The sequence below is a fragment of the Dreissena polymorpha genome, chromosome 1 (assembly GCF_020536995.1).
Source record: "Dreissena polymorpha isolate Duluth1 chromosome 1, UMN_Dpol_1.0, whole genome shotgun sequence".
In the NCBI taxonomy this organism is placed as follows: Eukaryota; Metazoa; Mollusca; class Bivalvia; order Myida; family Dreissenidae; genus Dreissena; species Dreissena polymorpha.
In genome coordinates, this window is record NC_068355.1 from 136,228,665 (window position 1) to 136,252,731 (window position 24,067).

A 24,067-nucleotide genomic window follows, 5' to 3' on the forward strand; every position below is an offset into this window, starting at 1 on the left:
ATGACCTCTTAACTAAGCATGACCTTTTATTCATTATAGCATGCAATTTAAGAACATCAGTGAGCATCCGAATTTGACGCAGGTTGTAAAAACAACCGATAACCTGTCTTTCTCTCCTGCCAACTAAAGTTTAAGTCTGTATGCTACTATAAAACGTAATTGGCTTAACATTAAACCATCAGTGTCATAAGTACTGCAGGCATTTGTTCGGTCTTCTATTGTGTTATGGAAAGCGTCTTTCTGGCAATCGTAAATCCGTATCATTACTACGAATATCCCGGGTCTCATTTATTTCCATCGAATTCGGTGCCGGCTGAAGTTCACTGACATTTATGTTCGGGACATTTACAATAGTTTCTAAGGGTGTGAGAACCAGTACATTAATACCAGAATAATTATAAATTTCTGTGGCGCAAAGCTTATCAACATGGCGTTTCCATGTCATATTATTCCCCATATCTACTTTGTATAAAAGTGGACCATCTCAAAAACTATTGACCCAGGGATCCATTTTTCCTTTGAAGTAGATCTGAAATCTCGCGCTAAGACACGTTGGCCTAATTCGAATTCGCGAACTCTTCTATTGTCAGCCATTGACAATTGCATTTGACCATTAGTGACTTGTGTCTGTGTGGCGGGTATCATCAAATCAAGTTTACTGTGCAAATTCCGACAGAAAAACAGTTTTGCAGGAATTTCCCCCCGTCGTACAGTGTGGGGTATTACGATATGCCAACAAGACAGAGTTGATCTTTAAATTGAAATCGGTGTTTTCATGCATTTAATCACACATTGCGGATTTGAAAGAGCCATTGAACCTTTCCACAAGACCATTTGTGGACGGTTTTGCTACCGCAGTTCTTATATGACATATCCTGTTTCTCTTCATAAACAGAGAAAATTCTTCAGATGTAAATTGACAACCATTGTCTGATACTAATTGCTTGGGCAAGTCGTATCTTGCGAATATTGTACGCAATTCTTCAATTGTTCTTTCAGAAGTTATCGATTTCATTTTGATGACTTCTGGCCATTTAGAATGAGCATCTACGATAACAAAAAACATGCCTTCAAGAAATGGACCTATGAAATCTGCATGTATTTGCTTCCAACTTGACGTAGGCCATTCCCACGGGTGTTACTGAACTTTTGCGGGCGATTTCTGTTGCATCTGACAAGTTTCACATCTTTTAACCATTTGTTTGATGTCAGTGTCCATGCCAGGCCACCAGACGTAACTACATGCTAGTGCCTTCATTTTAACAATACCTGGATGGCTGATGTGCAATAAATCTAGAGTGTGTTTGCGCATCTTAATGGGAATTATCACCCTAATGCCCCACATTAAGCATCCGTGGTGAATCGTCGATTCATTTCGTCGCACATAGTAGCCTTTCAAAAGAGGGTCATTATCATTGGCATTCCAACCTTGTTGTACTTGCCTAAATACACGTGACATAACGCACTCCCGCCTAGTTTCACGGCTAATTTCCGCGCTCGTGACCGGAATTTGTTCTAACTGAGAAGTGTAGAACACATCTTCAACTGAAATTTCTTTACCCTTTTCCTTTGACGGCGCCGGTAAACGCGACAATGCATCAAAATTAGTATGCATTTTTAGCACACCTGATTGCTCAGGTGAGCTTTTGTGACCGGCCTTAGTCCGTCTCTGTCCGTCCATCCACATTTTTCGTAAACACTCTAGAGGCCAAATTTATTGTCTGATCTTCATGAAACTTGGTCAGAAGATTTGTCTCAATGAAATCTCAGTCGAGTTGGAAACTGGGTCGTGCCGGGTCAAAAACTAGGTCACTAGGTAAAAAAAAAGAACAAGAGGGCCTGAAAGGCCCAAAGTTGCTCACCTGAGATAAAAAGAAATGACCTGTTCTTTGCAGCCCAAGATATCAATAGAACAAATGTTCTAACCAAGTTTCATGAAGAATGAACAACAAATGGCCCCATGGCAGAAATGTTTTTTAACAGACTGGAACCATTTTTTAACTCGTCCAAGATATTATTTGGACAAATCTTCTGAAAAAGTTTCATGAAGATCCAACAATAAATGTGGCCTCTACAGTGATGACAAGGCAAATATTCATGACACACAACGGAAGACAGACAATTGACAAAAGGTGATCACAAAAGTTCACCATGAGCAAAAAATATTATGCTCATAAAGATTGTCACCATGTGTGAAGATCAGCAAGTGTCATTAAGATTGAACTAAAAATGTGACTAAAGTATTCACAATGTTTTACTATAAACAACTGTGGTTACAGTGCGGTCTCGTTCGCTTACGCAAGTGAACCGGTCACGGGACGTTTACAAGTTGTGTAACTGTGTGAGCACTTATGTAATACGGAAATATTAATCGAGTCTAATTAAAGAATGCTTATTTCTAACACACTTACTGGTTGTAATTCAATTAACTAAAGGCGTCCAGTAAGATACACCTGAATACACTCAAAGAATTAATCTATAAGTGAAAACCAAAGCAGCTTTAATGAAAATAACTAACTTTAGTCTAAAGAATCTATGCATTGTTAAAAATGAACAAATACAGCAATTACCTTAATGAATGTAAAAAGAAGTTCACAATCTGTCAAAAAAACTAATATAAATATTAGTTACTGTTAGTCTAGAAGTTGCTTCAAAAATTTTGTTTATAAAATAAGTCTAACTTAATCTAAATAACACAATTTATGGAGAGTGGAAAACTCCAGTGACCTAAATGTAAAAAAATAAGAAGAATTTACAAAAGTTATTTCAATTGAAAGAGTCTTTCTAATTTAGAAAATGCCAAATAACAAGGTTGCCATGGAAACAGTTTCATAGCACAGAAGTCTGCTAAATACACCAAAACACAGTAGGTTAACTTGGCTTATCAGTAAAGATCAAAGATAAGGCTCTACAGTGCATTAGTACATGTACAGTTATTTTATGACATAGGTTTATTAAATTGCATGCAAACTACTGTCTTTATGTACACCACATTTTATGAAAGAAGATCCAGGTTTATACAAGGGAGTTAACTATGAGTTAACTATTAGAAAGTATATACAGGTTATCTTTCTCTAACATTATGTTTTATCACAACTAGACTGTTCAAATGCTTTCACTATATACATATAGAGAAAACTGCCCCGACCCCTGGCGGCCATGTTTTTCCACCGATCTGGACCATTTTCCAACTCAACCGTCATATCCAGAAAACACATGTTCTGACCAAATTTCATGAAGATTGGACCAAAAATGTGACTTCTAGAGTGTTCACATGTTTTCACTATAGACATATAGAGAAAAGTGCCCCGCCCCCTGGCGGCCATGTTTTTCACCGATCTGGACCATTTTCGAACTCGTCCGAGATATCAATGAAACCAATGTTTTGACCTAAGTTTCATGATGATTGGGCAAAAATTGTGACTTCTTGAGTGTTCACAAGGTTTCTCTATAGCCATATAAGGAATACTGCCCTGCCCCCTGGCGGCCATGTTTTTCAACGGACCGGAACCATTTTTGAACTCAACCAACAAGGTTTTTCTATTTTTTGACCTAGTGACTTAGTTTTTGACCCAGCATGACCCAGTTTAGAACTCAGTCGAGGTATCAATGGGACAAATGTTCTGACCAAGTTTCATGAAGATCGGACAATACATGTGGTCTCTGGAGTGTTCACAAGGCAAATGTTGACGTCGCACGACGCACGACGGACAAAAGGCGATCACAAAAGCTCACCATGAGCACAGCTCAGGTGAGCTTAAACCTTGTAAACACTGTAGAAGTCACATTTCATGCCCAATCTTCATGAAACTTTGTCAAAATGTTTGTCTTAATGATATGTTGGTTGAGTTCAAAAGTGGTTCTGGTCTGTTAAAAAACATGGCCACCAGTGGGCGGGGCAGTTTTCCTTATTTGGCTATAGAGATACCTTGTAAACACTCTAGAGCCACATTTTTTGTTCGATCTTCATGAAACTTGGTCAGAAGATTTGTCCCAATAATATCTCGATGGAGTTGGATACTGGGTCATGCTGGGTCAAAAACTAGGTCACTAGGTAAAAAAAAAGAAAAACGTTGTAAACACTGTAGAAGTCACATTTCATTCCCAATCTTCATGTTACTTTGTCAAAATGTTGGTCTTAATAATATGTTGGTTGAGTTCAAAAGTGGTTCTGGTCCGTTGAAAAACATGGCCGCCAGTGGGCGGGGCAGTTTTCCTTATTTGGCTATAGAGAAACCTTGTAAACACACTAGAAGTCACAACTTTTGCCCAATCATCATGAAAGTTGGACAAAACATTGGTTTTATTGATATCTCGGACGAGTTCGAAAATGGTCCATATCTGTGAAAAACATGGCCGCCAGTGGGCGGGGCATTTTTCTCTATATGTATATAGTGAAAACATGTGAACACTCTAGAAGTCACAATTTTGGCCCAATTTTCATGAAATTTATTCAGAACAATTGTTTCCTTGATACGAGAGTTGAGTTAAAAAAATGAATCTGGTCAGTTGAATAACATGGCTGCCGGGGGGGGGGGGGGCAATTTTTCTTGTATTTATATAGTATAAAAAAGCTTGTGAACACTCTAGAAGTCACATTTTTTGCCCAATCATCATGAAACTTGGTGAAATGATTGGTTTTATATTTATCTCATATCAGTTCGCAAATGGTCCTGATCGGTAAAAAAACATGGCCGCCAAGGGGGGGGGGGGGCAGTTTTCCTTATGTGACTAGAGAGAAACCTTGTGATCGAACACTATAGCAGTCTCATTTTTTGCCTAATCATTGTGAAACTTAGTCAATACATTGGTTTTATTGATTTCTCGGACATGTTGGAAAATGGCTCAGATCGGTGAAACACACTTTTTAGCTCACCTGATTGCTCAGGTGAGGTTTTAGAATTGGTCTTTGTCCGCCGTCCATTCGTCCACATTTGGTTTGTAAACACTCTAGCATTCACACTTCTCAAGCATTCTTTATGAAAGTTGCTGACAGATCTCAGTCAAGTTTGATAATGAGCAAAATCACATAATTTATACCATAATTATTGCCCTTAGATTGTCCAAATTTTCATTACATTATACAAAATCCTTGTAAACACTCTAGAGGTCACAATTTTGTTTCAGATTTTATGAATCTTGGTCAAAATATTATTATTTTTTGTAAGCAAAGTTTGATGGTTGGTAAGGGGGGGTCAACTCAAAATATAGGTCACCAGGTAAAAACTTACAAAAACAAAAACACTCCATACGCCAGAGTTTTGGTTCAATAATGATGAAACTTGACCAGGATGTTTGTCTGGACAATATCTAGGTCAAGTTTGACGTTCGGTAAAGATTAAATGAACTGACTCCTCTCAGGTGAGCGAACTAGGGCCATATTGGCCCTCTTGTAGTACTTTTGTACTGTATATCATAATCGAATCCAGAGAGAAATATAGCATATCTCTGACTGGTGCGCCAGTCACTGCCGGAATGCTTTTGCTCGGGCTGAATATTGAAGTGAGGGGTTGGCAATCAGTAACCAATGTGAACTTTCTACCATAGAGATATGGGTAATACTTTTGTACTGCCCAATAAATTGCCAATGCTTTCCTATCGATTTGAGCATATTTCATTTCAGTTTTGGTAAGTGACCTTGATGCGAACGCGATCGGCTTTTCTGAGCCATCTGGCATAACGTGTGACAATAAACCGAAAATACCGAACGGTGAGGCATCCGACTAGAGCCTAACCGGAAGTTCAGGGTTATAGTGTGTAAGAACAGGTTCCGTAATGAGAAGTGTTTTCGACTTTTCGAACACGCTCTGGCATTTATTTGACCAGACGAATTTTTTATTTTTCTCGAGCAACGCGTTAATGGGTTTTGTTACGGTCGCAAGATCTAGCAGAAAACGATGGTAATAATTGAGTACCCTAAGTGATGTAACATCACATGGAGGTGGTGTATTCAATACCGCCTCTAATTTTTCCTTACACTTCCGTAAACCTTGTTCGTCAATTTAATGACCACAGAATGTAATCCTCGGCACGAAAAACTCACATTTGTCCTTATTTACCTTAATTTCATATTGCTGTAACCTACACAACACATTTTGTAAGTTATCCAAATGCATATTATCACTTTCACCAGTAATCACCACATCATCCAGCATGCACTGCACTCCAGGGATTCCTTGAAGAATTTGGTCCATTATGCGTTGCCATATAGCTGGAGCAATAGAAACCCCATATAGCATCTGGTTGTAACGGTACAATCCTCAGTGGGTGTTGATCGTTAGCAACTCCTTGGTTTCGTCCACGCATTCTAGTTGTAGGTACGCTTGTCGTATATCAAGCTTGCTGTATTTTCGCCCATTTGACAGATTGGCGAAAAATGTCCTCCATTCTTGGGAAAGGATAACTATCAACCTTGATTAATTGATTTACGGTAACCTTAAAATCACCGCATATTCTACCATCGCTGTTTCCTTTTACGACAGGAACAATCGGTGTCGCCCATTCACTGGTGTCCACTTTCGAAATGATTCCTTGACTGTCCAGTTCTTTCTCTATTTTTGGCTTAATAGAGTTAGGTACCGGCCTAGCCTTTATGAATTTAGGCTGAGCATTTTCAATATGGGTGAGCCTTGCCTTAATTCCTCTCACCTGTCCTAAACCGTCACTAAACACGTCTTTATGTTTGTAAAGTATAGAATTTAGACGTACCTTCAGGCCTTCCATTGTCACAGAGTTCACTTTAAAAAGTGTGTCCCAGTTCAGTTTGATGTGAGTCAGCCAGTCCCTTCCGAACAGTGCAGGCCCATCACCTTTAACGACGCAAAGTGGCATTGTTCGCGATTGTCCATTATATCTCCCATGCACCATAACTGTCCCTTGTTGCTCTATGACATCGCCTGAATATGTCTTTAGTAAGGAATGAGCAGTATCGAGCTTCATATTTCCGAATCGTTTTCGGAAATCCTTGTTTGATATGAGGGTACCTGCTGATCCTGTATCCTTGTTTGATATGAGGGTACCTGCTGATCCTGTATCAAGCGTGTTTGATATGAGGGTACCTGCTGATCCTGTATCAAGCTTGTTTGATATGAGGGTACCTACTGATCCTGTATCAAGTTTGTTTGATATGAGGGTACCTGCTGATCCTATATCCTTGTTTGATATGAGGGTACCTGCTGATCCTGTATCCTTGTTTGATATGAGGGTACCTGCTGATCCTGTATCAAGCTTGTTTGATATGAGGGTACCTGCTGATCCTTTATCAAGCTTGTTTGATATGAGGGTACCTGCTGATCCTGTATCCTTGTTTGATATGAGGGTACCTGCTGATCCTGCATCCTTGTTTGATATGAGGGTACCTGATGATCCTGTATCAAGCTTGTTTGATATGAGGGTACCTGCTGATCCTGTATCAAGCTCCTTGTGTACTTCGACATCTTTAATCTTCGGCTTGACGATGAATTTCCCGTTGTCTCCTGTTCGCACAGTGTTGATCACTGAAACGTCTTCCTCCATACACTGCACCGACTTAAGCTTCCTACATATAGCCTTTATATGTCCCTCTGCTTTACAGTGATGACAAACTGCATCCTTCAGTCTGCATTTCTCAGAGGGGTGGTTAGTTGATCATCATCAAAGCATTCTCATACTAGAAATGGCGCGGCAGAGGCCGACGCCTATCTACAAGCCGCATGTTTGACCCAGGGGGCACCCCAGGATTGGTAATGGGGCCATGCATACTTGTGACTGACCGTATTGTCATAATAGATGTTCAGTATCAATTGGAAGTGAAGAAATGAAGAAGTTAATGTAAAATAACATATGACAAGAGATGTGTTTGTCAGAAACACAAGCCCTCTCGTGCGCCACTTTGATTTATTTAAAAAAAATATATCATTGGCAGGTTCATTACTTAACTCCCTTTAAAGCTTATTACTTCCCTTGGATTTGTTTTTTTACCTTTGAGTTTGTCAGAAACACAATGCCTCCTCCTGCGCCGCTTTGATTTATTTTATTTGTTTTTTTCATTTGGCAGGTTCATTACTTACCTCCCTTTAAAGCTTGTTACTTCCCTTGGATTTGTTTTTTTGGACCTTTGAACTTGAAGGATGACCTTGACCTTTCACCACTCAAAATGTGCAGAACCATGAGATACACATGCATGCCAAATATCAAGTTGCTATCTTCAATATTGCAAAGGTTATGGCCAATCCACCATACTGGGGGCATAAAAATGAGTGAAAATCTCTGACTTGGTCCCACCCCAACCCCCATATCTTTTGACCCAGGGGTCAGATCAAAATTTCAAATAGTGCAGGGTCGCACATATGTTCATAGCTACCATGTGTGTACGTTTCAAGGTTCTAGTGCTTATAGTGTAGGAGGAGATAGTGTCCAGGATGGACAGACAGACAGACGGCAGAGATAACCACAATATCCCCACGCTTTTCAAAAAGCATGGGGATTAAAATAGTGTTGAAACAAATTTATCAAGGCAAGCCTATGTGCCCTTGACCTGTTGAACTCAAAATCAATAGGCATCTTCCTTTCATCTAAAGTAACAATAAATGGTTGTAGGTCAAAGCATTCTCTATGTATCTTATGTTACCGTCAGACCTACGGACAGACAGACACACTTACCAACAGATGTATGAATGCAAAGAAATGAACTCCAACTTCTTGTGATAAAAACAATATGTGTTGGTTTCAGTAGATTACCAATATCTGAATCCACTCATGATCATGGAATATATTTGAGCCAGGCTCCCTAATCCCTAATCTGGGACGACACTTAACGCACATGCATTAAACCCCCTTTTCGCAGAGCAGGTCCCATTAATTTTCACTCAACCTGCAAACGTGCAGCACTTTTTAAAATTTCCTCTGGTTATTCCTATATGAAAATCAATAATCTGCTAAAACCAACTATGTTTCCTATATTAGGTCTTCCACTAAATACCCAAGTGGACATTGGCCATAGATTTGGGGCACAGGGATAATTTCAAAGTCTTCTAATGTTGGTCCCCTTTGACCATGTAATTAATGTTGATTTTAGTTACATGTAACCAAGTAGTTCATGTCCATTTTAGGTACAAGTAACCCAGTAATTAATGCTCATGTTAGTTACCTGTAACCAAGTAGTTAACACTCATGTTGGTTTCCTGGAACCAAGTTGTTCACACTCATGTTGGTAACCTGTCACAAAGTAGTTCATGCTCATGTTAGTTAGCTGTAACCAAGTAGTTCATGCTTATATTAGTTTCCTGTAACCAAGTAGTTCATGCTAATGTTAGTTACCTGGAACCAAGTAGTTCATGCTCATGTTAGTTACCTGGAACCAAGTAGTTCACACTCATGTTAGTTACCTGTAACCAAGTAGTTCATGCTCATGTTAGTTACCTGGAACCAAGTAGTTCACACTCATGTTAGTTACCTGTAACCAAGTAGTTCATGCTCATGCTAGTTACATGTAACCAAGTAGTTCATGCTCATGTTAGTTACCTGGAACCAAGTAGTTCATGCTCATGTTAGTAACCTGGAACCAAGTAGTTCATGCTCATGTTAGTTACCTGGAACCAAGTAGTTCATGCTAATGTTAGTTATCTGGAACCAAGTAGTTCATGCTCATGTTAGTCACCTGGAACCAAGTAGTTCATGCTCATGTTAGTTACCTGGAACCAAGTAGTTCATGCTCATGTTAGTTACCTGGAACCAAGTAGTTCATGCTCATGTTAGTTACCTGGAACCAAGTAGTTCATGCTCATGTTAGTTACCTGGAACCAAGTAGTTCATGCTCATGTTAGTTACCTGTAACCAAGTAGTTCATGCTAATATTTGTAACCTGTAACAAAGTCATTCTTGCTAATGTTCATTACCTGTAACCAAGTAATTCATGCTAATGTTCGTTACCTGTAACTAAGTAGTTCATGATGAGTTTATTCATCTCAGCCCGGCCCACATGGTGACCACTGAGCAGCTCCATCCATTCCTCCTTCTCCACACCGCCATCTACAGGGCCTCGTTCCAGCAGAAGACCTGATCAAGAACAGATACATGTACCATAACAGAATGGAGTCTCACTAAGGGAAAACCGGGCATAATGCATGTGCATAAAGTGTTGTCCCAGATTAGCCTTTGCATTCTGCATATAATTAAAATTTGATTGCCTTTTTTTAATTTCTAGCAATTAAGGTTTACTGAATTCAGTGCTTCTGTTTTCGATTTTGTTTACTTATGACATAGTGTTGTGTATTTCAGGGCAGATATGATGTCACTAAATGATGCCATATATTCCGAATGGAGGACTTTAATTACCAATGGCAATCATTGTCAAGATAAATTATGTATTCATCCTTCCATACATTTAAGAAGTACTGAATTGCAAATTTATTAATTTATTATTGATTCATCAAGTGCACATCTGTAACCATTCATAAGTTAAATAAACAAAATAAATGTGTAGCAATGTGACAATAGACTGATCCCGGAAAAGCACGAGTTTAGAAAAACCCACTTATCACCCCGGTACAAACAACGCTGGCCCATTAAATCAACCAATGATAGCTTACTTTAAATAATAACGGTTGATACGGTGTGTGATTTTGAAAGGATTATAAATGGGTCATGTTTATTTGTACCAGCAGATTAGTGGGTTTTTCCTAAAGGTTGCTTTTTCCGGGATACATATATTGTGCAAGCAATTTCAATGGATAATCATAACATATTTTAACAGCTGATTTGAAGACAATATTAAAACAAGAGCACCGCCTAGCGGGTGCAGACTGCTCATCTATTTTCTTTTTAAGGGTCAAGGAACCTATCTCAATACTTCAATCAAAAAGAAGGGAGGGGTGGGGGTGGAGAGGGGTGAATAGTGAGTGGGTGTGGTCATTTATTACATTATCTTCCAAAAATTAGAAAAAACAAGAGGGTCTGAAAGGCCCAAAGTCTCTCACCTGAGATAAAAAGAAATGACCTGTTCTTTGCAGCCCAAGATAGCAATGGAACAAATGTTCTAACCAAGTATCATGAAGAATGAACAACAAATGGCCCCTTGGCCGCCATGTTTTTTAACAGACCTGAACCATTTTTTAACTCTTCTAAGATATATCCAAATTTCATGAAGATTGGGAAAAAAATGTGTCTTCTAGACTGTTCACATGTTGTCACTATATACATGTACATATATAGAAAACTGCCCCACTCCCTGGCGGCCATGTTTTTTCACTGATCAAGACCATTTTCAAACTCATCCGAGACATCCACATAACTAATGTTTTGACAACATTTCATGATGATTAGGCAACACATGTGACTTCTATAGTGTTCACAAGCTATTTTACTATATAAATAAAAGGAAAAAGACCCCCCCCCCCCTGTCGGCCATGTTTTTTTACCGATCCAAACCATTATCAAACTCAACTGTCCTATCCAGGTGTGGTAGTGCGGTCTCCTTCGCTTACGCAAATGAACCGGTCACAGGACGGTAACAAGTTATGTAACTTTGTAAGCACTTATAAAATGCTGAATTATTTTTTTTTACAAACTCTTATTTCCGGTCAGGATGAATATACTGACTGGTTGTAATTCAATTTACTAAAGGTGTTCAGTCAGGGACGCCTAAATACACTCAAGTGAAAACCAAGGCAGCTTTAACAAAAATAACTAATTTTTATTCCAAGAACTCTGAAAATGATTAGAACAATGACAGAAAATTAAGAACAGGTACAAGCCAAGTCTAAAGAATCTAAGTAGCTTTACAAAAATGAACAACATACAGCAAAAACCTTAATGAATGTAAAAAGAAGTTCAAAGTCTGTCAAAAAACCCTGATATAAATATAAGTTACTGTTAGTCTAGAAAGTGCTTCAAAAATCTAGTTTACAAAATAGGTCTAATTCAATCAAAAGAACAATATTTATGGAGATTAGGAAACTTCAGTGAATCAACTGTAAAAATAAGAAAAATTTACTACAGTTATTGAAATAGAATAGAGTCTTTCTAATTTAGAAAATGCCAAATAAAAATAATCTAAATAATAAGAATAATTTAAAAAATAATGCCAAAATGTATTGATGCTGGTGTTAAAAATAATTTAGAGTTTAATTATTTCAAAATTCCAACCTTTTTAAAGAGCTATTAACTTTTCAAGAAAGCATCAAGAGGTGTTTAAATCAGCCCAAACAGCTTATTTTATACAGTTCAGAAGAGATCAATCGCAGAGTAGTCAATTTTCCCTCAGAACAGTGCATTTATCAGTGATCAATATCTTCCCAAATTCCAGAGCACAACTAAAAATAGATTACTGAACCAGGTTAAACAAGGGAGATAAATACTGCATAAATACTGCAAAATCATGTACATGTTGTCTTTCTTTCAGTTATCTCTTAGTTGAAAGGCTTATCATAAGTGTTAATGACTAAAACAGTTATGTTAACTATGAAAATTCTGTGTTATGAAAAATTACATAACACAGTTAATGTCACATAATATTGACATAATAAAACCAAACTTTACTACACAGGAAACCAATGTTCTGACCAAATTTCATGAAGATTGAGCAAACTAGAAAGTTAACAAGATTTTACTATAGCCATATATAGCCATATAAGGAAAAATGCCCCGCCCCTTGGCAGCCATGTTTTTCAAGCCAAGGTTACCATTTTTGAACTCATCCAAGATATCATTGGGACAAATCATCCGAGCAAGTTTCATGAAGATCGGAAAATAAATGTGGCCTCTAGAGTGTTAACAAGGTTTTACTATAGCCATATTAGGAATAAATGCCCCGCTCCCTGGCGGCCATGTTTTTCAACCAACGGAATAATTTTCGAAATCGTCCAAGATATCATTGGGATGAATCTTCTGACCAAGTTTTATGAGGATTGGACAATAAATGTGGCCTCTAGAGTGTTAACAAGATTTTGCTATAGCCATATATAGCCATATAAGGAAAAATGCCCAGCCCCTTGGCAGCCATGTTTTTCAAGCAAACGTATTCATTTTCGCACTCATCCAAGATATCATTGAAACCAATCTTCTGACCAAATTTCATGAAGATTGGACAATAAATGTGGCCTCTAGAGAGTGAACAAGGCAAATGTTGACGTCGCACAACGCACGACGGACAAAAGGCGATCACAAAAGCTCACCACGAGCATTTGTTTAACCATGTTTAAAAAAAAATAAATTGGGGGGGATTATTATTAGATGATCTTTCAAAAATGGGGGAAAAAATGGGGGGGGGGAGGATTCTGGGGTAGGGCGTGGGGGATGGTTTGGGTGGAGTCCATTGTGGTATGTCAGGTAAGTGTTGTTTTGTCAAAGTGTGAATCAAATCTGATCATAAATAAAGAAGTTATGGAAATTTTAGCAAAATTTAATAATTTGTCCTTGAAAGTCAAGTTCATTCAAAGGTCAAGGTCAAATTCAACTTGCCAGGTACAGTACCCTCATGATAGTTTGAAACTATTTGAAGTTTGAAAGCAATAGCCTTGATACTTTAGAAGTAAAGAGGATCTAAACACAAAATTTAACCAAATATTCCAAGTTACTTAGTCAAAAAAGGGCCATAATTCCGTCAAAATGCCAACCAGAGTTATGCAACTTGTCTTCTACAGTCCCCTTATAAATGATAGCTTGCAAGTGTTCCAAGTCTGAAAGCAATAGCTATGATGCTTTAGGAGTAAAGTGGACCAAAACACAAAACTTAACAAAATTTTCAATTTTCTAAGTATTAAAGGGGCCATAATTCTGTCAAAATGCCAGTCAGAGTTATATAACTTCGACTGCACAGTCCCCTTATGAGAGTTAGTACGCGTTGCAAGTATGAAAGGGCTAGATTGAACTTTACCGGTACGCAGTTGTTTACCACTATCGACAAAGCGGGGGTTTGGGGGCGGTAGCCCCCGATACTAAGGAAATATATAGGATAAAAAGGATTATAAGGTGTTGCGTTAGTTGTTATGTGTTAGGTGTTAAGGGTTAGTGCTAGGGTAAGGGTACGCTGTTTGATGTTAAGTGTTGCGTACCGGTAAAGTTCAATCGTCCCTATGAAAGAATAGCTGTGATACTTTAGGAATCAAGTGGACCTTAACACAAAACTTAACCAAATTTTAAATTTTCTAAGTATAAAAAGGGCACATAATTCTGTCAATATGCCAGCCAGAGTTATCTAACTTTGCCTGCCCAGTCCCCTCATGATAGTAAGTAAGTGTTCCAAGTTTGAATGCAATAGCTTTGATACTTTATGAGAAAAGTGGACCTAAACACAAAACTTAACCGGACGCCGACGCAGATGCGGACGCTCAGGTGATAACAATAGATCATATTTTTTTTTCAAAAAATAGATGAGCTAATAAAAAATAAGTGAGCGGATATAATTTGTTCTCGGTTAAATCCACGAAAACAAAAAGCTGAACCTATAAAAGGACTCCCACATGTTGAATTGGGTACATGCTCACTGGTAAATGCAGATCCCAAGGCAGGCTTTACGGAACACATAAACACAAGCAAGTAAACACTGAATTTTTTAAACAATCATTAAAAGGAATTGTTTAATAAACTTCCCAATTTGGAAAAAAGCGACGCTTATTTTCCAAGTAGCGATATTAGTCCCAAAGTGGTAAGGAAGAACAGTTACTGAGGTTTATTTCCAAACATTTAAAAAAGTTAATATTTAACATAAGCAATATGTACATTTTTTACATAAATAAACACAAATGCTGAAAGCTCGTCTTTGAAAGAATTGAAACGTCAATCACACAGACGCGAATTCGGACAATCGCAATGTTACCAAAGCAATAAATATAACGATTTTGTTTCTGTCAATTTCAAAAGCAAGTTCACATATAAAAATATTTATAAGCTTTACAACACAGTTTACATGGCTTGTGAATATACCCCTTTCCATTATGATATTATTCATCGAAGCTTTTGTTGTGATCCCTTTTAGTGCGAGAATAATTTACATCCGCACCGGTATTACTATAAGCCGAATTCTGAAATATACCATTCAAGTTAGTAGAAATACCGAAATCTACCAACATCCGCGTAGAAAGTGTTCATTGCTCGAGAAAAGGAACATAACTGACATGGGTAGATACTTCTTGCTATTATGGGAATATCAGCCGCAGATGTCCATAATGGAAATGTAGCCGTGTTGTGTAGATTTAATCCGTTTTAGTAAATCACTTCAATAAAGATGTTCCGAATATAGAAAAAAGTGCCTCATAAAATTATATTGAGTGGCTCTCCTGAATAATAACCATTCATCAAGGAAATCTAAATTAAAATGAATTATATTATCTTGTTTTGAGTTTATTTTAAGAATAAGGATATACAAATAGTAGACATCATTCTGTCTGTTTGACTGTTTGTGCATGTAAGCGATTTACCTCAAATTTCTAAATTTTACAAGATTATCGCTGATTGCTTTTGTCCATTGTCTGGGACCCACAACTTCAAAAGGACATAGAAAAACCTGGGGAAAAATCCCAAAGTAGATATCAAAATTCATCACCTGTGACTACTGTAAAAGAACACCAAGCTGCGTCACAAGTATTCTGGATGTGATGAAGATCCCTCCACTCCTTAAAGAAGGAAAGTTTACAGATTGACCGTTTCGAGAAAGTGGTTCAGGGGTGCTGGTGACAGGCTTATTCAGGGGTGCTGGTGCCAGCCTTGCAATTCCATGACTTCCTATATCCAGTATGTCAATCTTAAAGTAAAGTAATGACGAAACACTTTTCTTTATTATAAGGCCAATAATATAGCTGGAAAATATTTCATAAATAACTCAAAGTGTTTCGTGCAAATACAATGTAAAATTTGTAACACAAAAATTTATATTTTGATAGTACAATAACTTAGTGGAACAAAAATAGTGTAGTGCACGCTAAAACAGTTGACAGCTTCAGGTCAATTTTAACCTTCTTACAATGGTATAACCTTCCATGCTCACATTGTGCCAATGCTGAACGACTCTGATACGTCCAAATCCAAATTAGGCCTTTTGGGAACACTGAAAGCCCTAATCTCCACGCAGAGTTGTTGTTCCATGCTTACGCATACAATCTCTGCCATCACAGGAAAATCATACCAGATTTGGCAGGATTTTATTGCTTTGTTTAAGTATTATGTTTTGAAATGTAGCATTTTCTTTTAAATAACCTATATTTAAAAAAGGGGTAAAAATAACAAGGGTAAAATTATTGTACCACGTGACTAGGCTATTATCACATGGTTGGTTATGAAGGCAGGGATTTGATCCAGCTATGCTGGTTTCAGTCAAATATCTGCGCGGAGGTTGTGAAAACCCTTTCTACAGAATGTGTACTTATACAAAATTCGCTTTTCCGCCATACACTTTTGAACTCATTTTCGGTATTCTATTGCATTTAAGTAGCAATGCGCATGTCACTAAAAGTACATCCGGTTAATTAACATTGTTTTCCTAATTAATTTCAGGCAATTAAAATTCAATTTGTATTTAATTGTGCACACCATTGACAATACAATTGAAAGCGCAACGATCGTAGCTTGAAAATTTCCACAAAAACACACGATAGAAATAATTGCTCTAGTTAGTAACAACAAAATGGCGGATTTGACAGCTTCAGAAATTTGAGTCACATAATGTACATGTATCCTCATATGGTTTTGTTGATCCACCATCTGCGCCCAAAATTCTCATGAATTCATCGGAAACATATAGCTGAGACAAGCGCCATGGCAGAAAGGTAAGGTTGCTACGAGAAGACCCTGTGTTTGTCATTAATATCATGTCAGTGTATTTAACAAAAATGTATCAGAAGAACTAGAATGGTGTATCAAGTAGTGTTTGGTCCCGAATTGTATTGCTGTACTACTGCACAAATCTTTCAATAATAATGAGTTGTCTGCATGTCACAATTAATTTTTGTAACTGGTGATATTGCACTGTTTAAATAATTTTATAGCAAATGGATTCCGATTCACGCACATGGTTTAAACCTTTTTATTTTTTGCTAATTGCCTGGTAAGCCTTGGGGTAATGGAAATTCTTTGGAGTTTGTTTCCTTGCAAAAACAGTTCTTGGTGTCAATGTGAGAGTTCTGAAGAACACTTCCAACCTTGACTTTCCATTTGCAAAGCAGAAACCATATCCAATTGTCCTCAACAACCTACACATGTAATTAGCTGGAAGTTAGTTTGCTGGCATTTCATCAGGTCTATCAGGCACAGTGTCAAAATTTCCACACCAGGGCTGACATAGTGCGTGAATTACCAAATCTGGGGTATGCATGTGCTTGGATTTCAAAATCTGAGGTCACCTTGTGCTTGAATACGGAACATTAACAAGTAAATTATGTGCTTGTTTGTGGTGTAGAGTTATATAGAAATTAATTAAGGACACATGCAATTAAAAAAAGGAATTACAATTCAAATGGAGGGTGCCTTAAAAATAGCTTGGAGAATGGCCCTCTTGGCACCTTTTAGATATTTCCCAACTGAGTGTTATGCCACTTTCTTAGTTGTAATATAATAATTATATATTGTTTGTTTTATGATTAACGGTGGATGAAAAATCGAACATATGTGCATATCAAATTGATTACAGTTCAAATGTAACTTTAATTTGAACCACTGACTGACATTTCAAATTAGTTAACTACAAATATGGAATTAAGTCCAATTAAAGTCTAAGCAGACAGTATCTTGAAAATGTAGTAGAAGTCTCTGCCAAACATGGCTTGACCAACGAACAGGTCCTAATGTATTGTAATATGCGGCCTTTCAGTAAAATTATAAAAGGTGTTGTTTGTTTTTCTAGGTTTGTTTACATCTCTGTTTTAAGTTTTCTAAGTTATAAAAATAGCAATTGTGTGTTTATACACATGCTTTTCTGTACACTTGTTGCTGATGGAATTTTCTTAGGGCACCTGATTAAGTCCATGTTTGTTTATCTGACAACTGCAGGTCAGGACAGTCCATATTCGTTACCACCTAGTTAACAATATAATCTGATTATAAAGTGATACAAATATCAATTTATGTTTTTGCAATTGCAATAGTAATTTATTCTTGTGAATTTATGATCATTGTCATTTGCACTGTAATGGCTCTCAATTTCCAGGCATTAAAAATTCTGCAGTCATTTATCTGTTGTCAGTCATGGCCATCTTGACCAGTGTCCTATCTGACATGTGCATTTATACTCTACAAGTATGGGCCACTTTTGTTTTTGGATTGCTGGCATGTTCTTTACATAAAACTGTATTTTTAGTGTAAGTGTAAGCTCACACTAATGTTACAGAGCAATTTCTGCAAATCAGAATGCGCTGAACTGCTTAACTACGCTATGTAAAGACAACCACTGCCTGTTACAGTAAAATTATGCAGACGACAAATGCTAGGATCGTCTGCTCTGCGTTTTTTTTTTTCCCAAAGGGGAAATTTACCTGTACTCCTACAATTGGAAATTTTTCGAGTCGTGAAATCTTCAAATTGGGAAAAAACGAGTCGCGAAATCAATGAATTGGGAAAAATTCGAGTCGCAAAATTGATGCATTGGGAAGCTTTAAAATGCATGTTATCTGTCATTAGGGGCTATATTCTGCATCACAAAGCTTTTTAAGCTCTAGGTTTAAAAAAAAACTACTAGTGATGATATTGTGACTATCGTATCATGTCATGTGAAAATTGTGTTATTGCCACTTCAGTAGGAATGTGCATATCATCGGAAGAAAATATCTTCGAGTGATAGGCATAAGCACTGAGGTTGCATAAAAAATAATATTGATAATTTTGTTTTAGCCCTTAAAAGTCTTACAAGCCCTGCAATGTTTCATGTGAGTTAAATCAAAAGCTTAAAAACAAAACAAAAACAATAATGGAACTTGTACTGGTTTGAAATCTTTTAACAATAGACAGTGAGAATAGTCACACATAACCAAAATGTTTTTAGATTGGAATGCTTTAACAACTATTTTCAAAGGTAAGTCTTATATTTTGTTTTGATTTTTTTTTCAAATAATCAAATAAGATATTAAGATCATCTGCCATAAAATGCTAATGGATATGTTGTAAATAACTATATTATTTTACACCCATGTCTCATTATTTTAAATTTTATGTAATACTTTTATTTCTTTATATCTGTATCCGAATAGTTTCTGTCCGGATTTGACACTTAAAAAGCTATACATAGATCGTAAGTAATATGCGCATTTAACTCAATACGGTTACGTTTTGTTTAATGTCAACAAAAATTAGTGTTGAGAAAGTTTATTGATGTAAGGAAGACTGGTCTTTACGGGAAAAATCGATCACTCGTCGCGTTTATGTAATCCAGTCACATTTTACACAGCGGTTAGAGTTGCGCCCCTTTGAAAAGTTTTTTTTACTTTCTACGCAACATTGTCAGGCAAAAATAAATGGCCGAAAATGAAAGGCTCGACAATTTCAAAAGATATCCAGCGAAAATATAAGGCACTGGCGATTGGGGAACGGCACCTAGAATCGTTCGGAACGGTAGATATCGAGATTGGGAAAGGTCTGGTGCTAAAATTGGGAAGCCTCCGGTAGGCTTTGGGAAAGGTACCGTTCCCCGGTACTAGTTAATGAAGGAAAAAAAACGCTGCTGCTAGGAAAGATAACCACCACATCTGCCTATTTATAGTTCACCACTGGTACACTGCAGTGGGTGTATATGACTAATAGTGTTTAACAGCCTGTAAGACGGCATTGGCCCGTCTAGTGTTTATCATTGAAATCTGTACATAGTGGCTGTTTTCAGGGAAAATGGGGCTTTATTCATGTTAAATAAGATTAGCCTGATTAGCCTGTGCAGTGCGCACTAGCTAATCAAGGACATATCTGATTTTATAATGTTTTTCGTTTAAAGAGAGTCTCTGATACTGGGATGACAATAAATGCATATGCATTTAGCCCTGATTTCCCAAAATGAAGCTTAAATTATATTTTTATGCCCCCGGTATGGTGACATATAGCAGTTGAACTGTCAGTTCGTCTGTCTGTGTGTCCGTCCGAAAACTGTAACATTGGCCATAACGTTTGAAATATTGAAGATAGCAACTTGAAATTTGGCATGCATGTGTATCTCATGAAGCTGCACAGTTTGAGTGGTGAAAGGTCAAGGTCATCCTTCAAAGTCAAAGGTCAAAAAAACAAAATCCAAGGGAAGTAACAAGCATTAAAGGGAGATAATTTCTATTTTATATCATTTGGCAGGTACAGATCATTTTCACAAGGAAGTATTTTTTTTTTAAGGATATAATAAAAAACAAATTTTAATGTCAAGGCCATCCTTCAAGGTCAAAAGTCAAAAAATACTATCCAAGGGAAGTTATAAGCTATGAAAGGGAGATAATTTCAAAACCTGCCAAATGATATATTCAGAGCTCCAGATAAATTTTTTGTCAAATTCATATTTACTCCCTATTTTAAAACTTAATTCTTATTTTACCCCCTATTTATATAATTAATTCTTAACAATATATTACAAAATATTTGTTTTTTCATTGTTTTTGACACATCAATAAATTGAGTCATTTACGCAAGAGCTTATAAATTCATCAATTATTGACGAATCCATGCTTTGGGTATTTGAATCTAATTGAAAGAATGGATGCAGCGTGGACTTTTACACTGAAATGGCTTTTTTGCCTTCCACCCTTCGGTCGGCCATTTTGATTTTTTATGTGAAACGGTCACTGACACTTCGGCTTAGGTCATAATGGCCTTTTGGTCGCTGTTAAAGTCATATCAAAAACTATATTTAACATTTAATTTTAATGACATTTTAAATAGGTATACAGTATATTACTTGTGTATAAAAATTACGATAAGGGTAATTAAAAAGGTACAATAAACAGTAATGACTCACCTGCAATACTAGGAGAACAGAATCGAGACCGTTTGGCCTTTCGACCGTTCTTAGGTGTGGCTCTTCCTCACAGCAAACGCTTGAGTGACGTTGACTTAAAGTTGTAGTTTTAATTGAGCGCCTAGACGAGTCAGAACCGGTATGAAATGTTAATCGTATATAATTTGCTACTGGAAGTTTTACGCACGTTCGAAAATTTTGAATTTGTGTTTTATTTTTTCAATGCGTAACTTAACGCACAGATTTTAAATCTAAATCATTATTTAAGAAATTTAATTCGTTTTTACGCCTTTACGCATGTTATCTGGAGCACTGGATATATTGAAATTTTAATTTAAAGCGGCGCAATAGGGACTAACACATCTCTGTTTATTAATGATTTAAAAAAACAACACATCTGGACCTGTGCTTTAAGACACACTCTTTACATATTTTAATGGGTTGTGTTCATTTAAAACTTGCAATATAAAAAGATTATAACATAATTTTTATGTCCCCCACTATAGTAGTGGGGGACATATTGTTTTTGCCTGTCTGTTGGTCTGTTTGCGCCAACTTTAACATTTTGCAATAACTTTTGCTATATTGAAGATAGCAACTTCATATTTGGCATGCATGTGTATCTCATGAAGCTGCACATTTTGAGTGGTAAAAGCTCAAGGTCAAGGTCATCCTTCAAGGTCAGAGGTCAAATATATGTGGCCAAAATCGCTCATTTTATGAATACTTTTGCAATATTGAAGATAGCAACTTGATATTTGGCATGCATGTGTATCTCATGGAGCTGCACATTTTGAGTGGTGAAAGGTCAAGGTCATCCTTCAAGGTCAGAGGTCAAATATATGTGGCCCAAATCGCTTATTTTATAAATACTTTTGCAATATTGAAGATAGCAACTTGATATTTGGCATGCATGTGCATCTCATGGAGCTGCACATTTTGAGTGGTGAAAGGTCAAGGTCATCCTTCAAGGTCAGAGGTCAAATATATGTGGCCCAAATCGCTTATTTTATGAATACTTTTGCAATATTGAAGATAGCAACTTGATATTTGGCATGCATGTGTATCTCATGGAGCTGCACATTTTGAGTGGTGAAAGGTCAAGGTCAAGGTCATCCTTCACAAGGTCAAGGTCATCCTTCAAGGTCAAACATCATATAGGGGGACATTGTGTTTCACAAACACATCTTGTTAATACTGAGTTGCGTCTAAACTTATACAACAGCAAACACCTACAGTGCCTTCAACGCTTTGATTTCTCATGTAATAGGACCTAATGTCCCTTAAAATGTTGCCTATTTTGGATTTGACTGTGGTAGTACATTTTGATAGAAATACAAACCTTTTCCATCACCAGCCATGAGTTCACGTTCTTCAATTTATTAACTAAAGCCTTGAAAAAAAATTGGATTGAGTCAGAGACCAGTATTAACCCTTTGAAAAATTGTATCACTAAAGAGAAAATACAATTTTACCCAATTTGGATATTGGGCAATGTCTGTAAACAAACAATAATGTGTTTCAGCCAGCTGATTCAGTTCTGCTTACACACTGTATATCAACAACAAATTATTACTGCATCTAGTACCAGTCACTTGCGTATTGTGTAACTTATTTGGACTAAAATAAAAATGGTACATGGTTGTTCTTCTCAAAGTAGTTTTGTTAACCAGTTTTTTAACCAGGTTTTTAACCAGGTTTTCCGAAGGAAAAAACTGGTTATTAGATTGGCGAATGCGGGCGGGCTGGCTGGCTGGCGGGCTGGCTGGCTGGCGGGCTGGCGGGCTGGCGGAACAAGCTTGTCCGGGCCATAACTATGTCGTTCATTGTCAGATTTTAAAATCATTTGGCACATTTGTTCACCATCATTGGACGGTGTGTCGCGCGAAATAATTACGTCGATATCTCCAAGGTCAAGGTCACACTTTGAGTTCAAAGGTCAAAAATGGCCATAAATGAGCTTGTCCGATCCATAACTATGTCGTTCATTGTCAGATTTTAAAATCATTTGGCACATTTGTTCACCATCATGGGGCGGTGTGTCGCACGAAATAATTACGTCAATATCTCCAAGGTCAAGGTCACACTTTGAGTTCAAAAGTCAAAAATGGCCATAAATGAGCTTGTCCGAGCCATAACTATGTCGTTCATTGTCAGATTTTAAAATCATTTGGCACATTTGTTCACCATCATTGGACGGTGTGTCGCGCGAAATAATTACGTCGATATCTCCAAGGTCAAGGTCACACTTTGAGTTCAAAGGTCAAAAATGGCCATAAATGTCCCTTGAGATATAACCTTCATATTTGGTATGCATGTGTATATGGACAAGGCCTTTCCATACGCACAACAATTTTGACCCCTGTGACCTTGACCTTGAAGTAGGGGTCTGCGTTTAGGTTTCAAAATCTGCGTTTAGGTTTCGAAAAATGCTCATAACTTCTATGTCCCTTGAGATATAACCTTCATATTTGGTATGCATGTGTATATGGACAACGCCTTTCCATACGCACACAAATTTTGACCGTCCGTCCGTCCGTGTGTCCTTCCGAAAACTTTAACGTTGCTCATAACTTTTGCAATATTGAAGATAGCAACTTGATATTTGCCATGCATATGTATCTTATGAAGCTGCACATTTTTAGTGGTGAAAGGTCAAGGTCATCCTTCATGGTCAAAGGTCAAAAAAAATAAATTCATGTGCATCTCATGGAGCTGCACATTTTGAGTGGTGAAAGGTCAAGGTCATCCTTCAAGGTCAAAGGTCATTTTTTTTTTTTTTTTTTCACCATCAAATTACCAGTCTGCCAAAGGCTACAACAAACCTCTACTTACAAAGTTCTCATTTTTAACAAGGTTTTCCGAAGGAAAAAACTGGTTATTTGATTGGCGAATGCGGGCGGGCTGGCGGGCGGGCGGAACAAGCTTGTCCGGGCCATAACTATGTCGTGCATTGTCAGATTTTAACATCATTTGGCACATTTGTTCACCATCATTTGACGGTGTGTCGTGCGAAATAATTACGTCGATATCTCCAAGGTCAAGGTCACACTTTGAGTTCAAAGGTCAAAAATGGCCATAAATGAGCTTGTCCTGGCCATAACTATGTCATTCATTGTGAGATTTTAAAATCATTTGGCACATTTGTTCACCATCATGGGACGGTGTGTCGCACGAAAG

At 37.3% G+C, this 24,067-nt stretch overlaps 2 protein-coding genes across 2 annotated transcripts in view; one reads left to right on the forward strand and one right to left on the reverse strand.

The window, feature by feature from the left end:
• The window catches only part of LOC127851156 (glucose-induced degradation protein 8 homolog), a 28,658-nt gene extending 13,666 nt beyond the window's left edge, over nt 1-14,992 (reverse strand). The window contains exons 1-2 of the mRNA XM_052384777.1: nt 14,902-14,992; nt 9,910-10,035 (exon numbers count right to left, since the gene is read on the reverse strand). Of these exons, the coding sequence (XP_052240737.1) occupies nt 9,910-10,035; nt 14,902-14,926 (151 nt within the window). The 5' untranslated portion in view covers nt 14,927-14,992. The remainder of the gene's footprint in view (nt 1-9,909; nt 10,036-14,901) is intronic.
• A 1,418-nt stretch (nt 14,993-16,410) lies between these two features.
• Nucleotides 16,411-24,067, forward strand: part of LOC127851064 (rho GTPase-activating protein 39-like) — a 134,825-nt gene continuing 127,168 nt past the window's right edge. Inside the window, exon 1 of the mRNA XM_052384541.1 lies at nt 16,411-16,739. Within this exon, the coding sequence (XP_052240501.1) occupies nt 16,729-16,739 (11 nt within the window). The 5' untranslated portion in view covers nt 16,411-16,728. The remainder of the gene's footprint in view (nt 16,740-24,067) is intronic.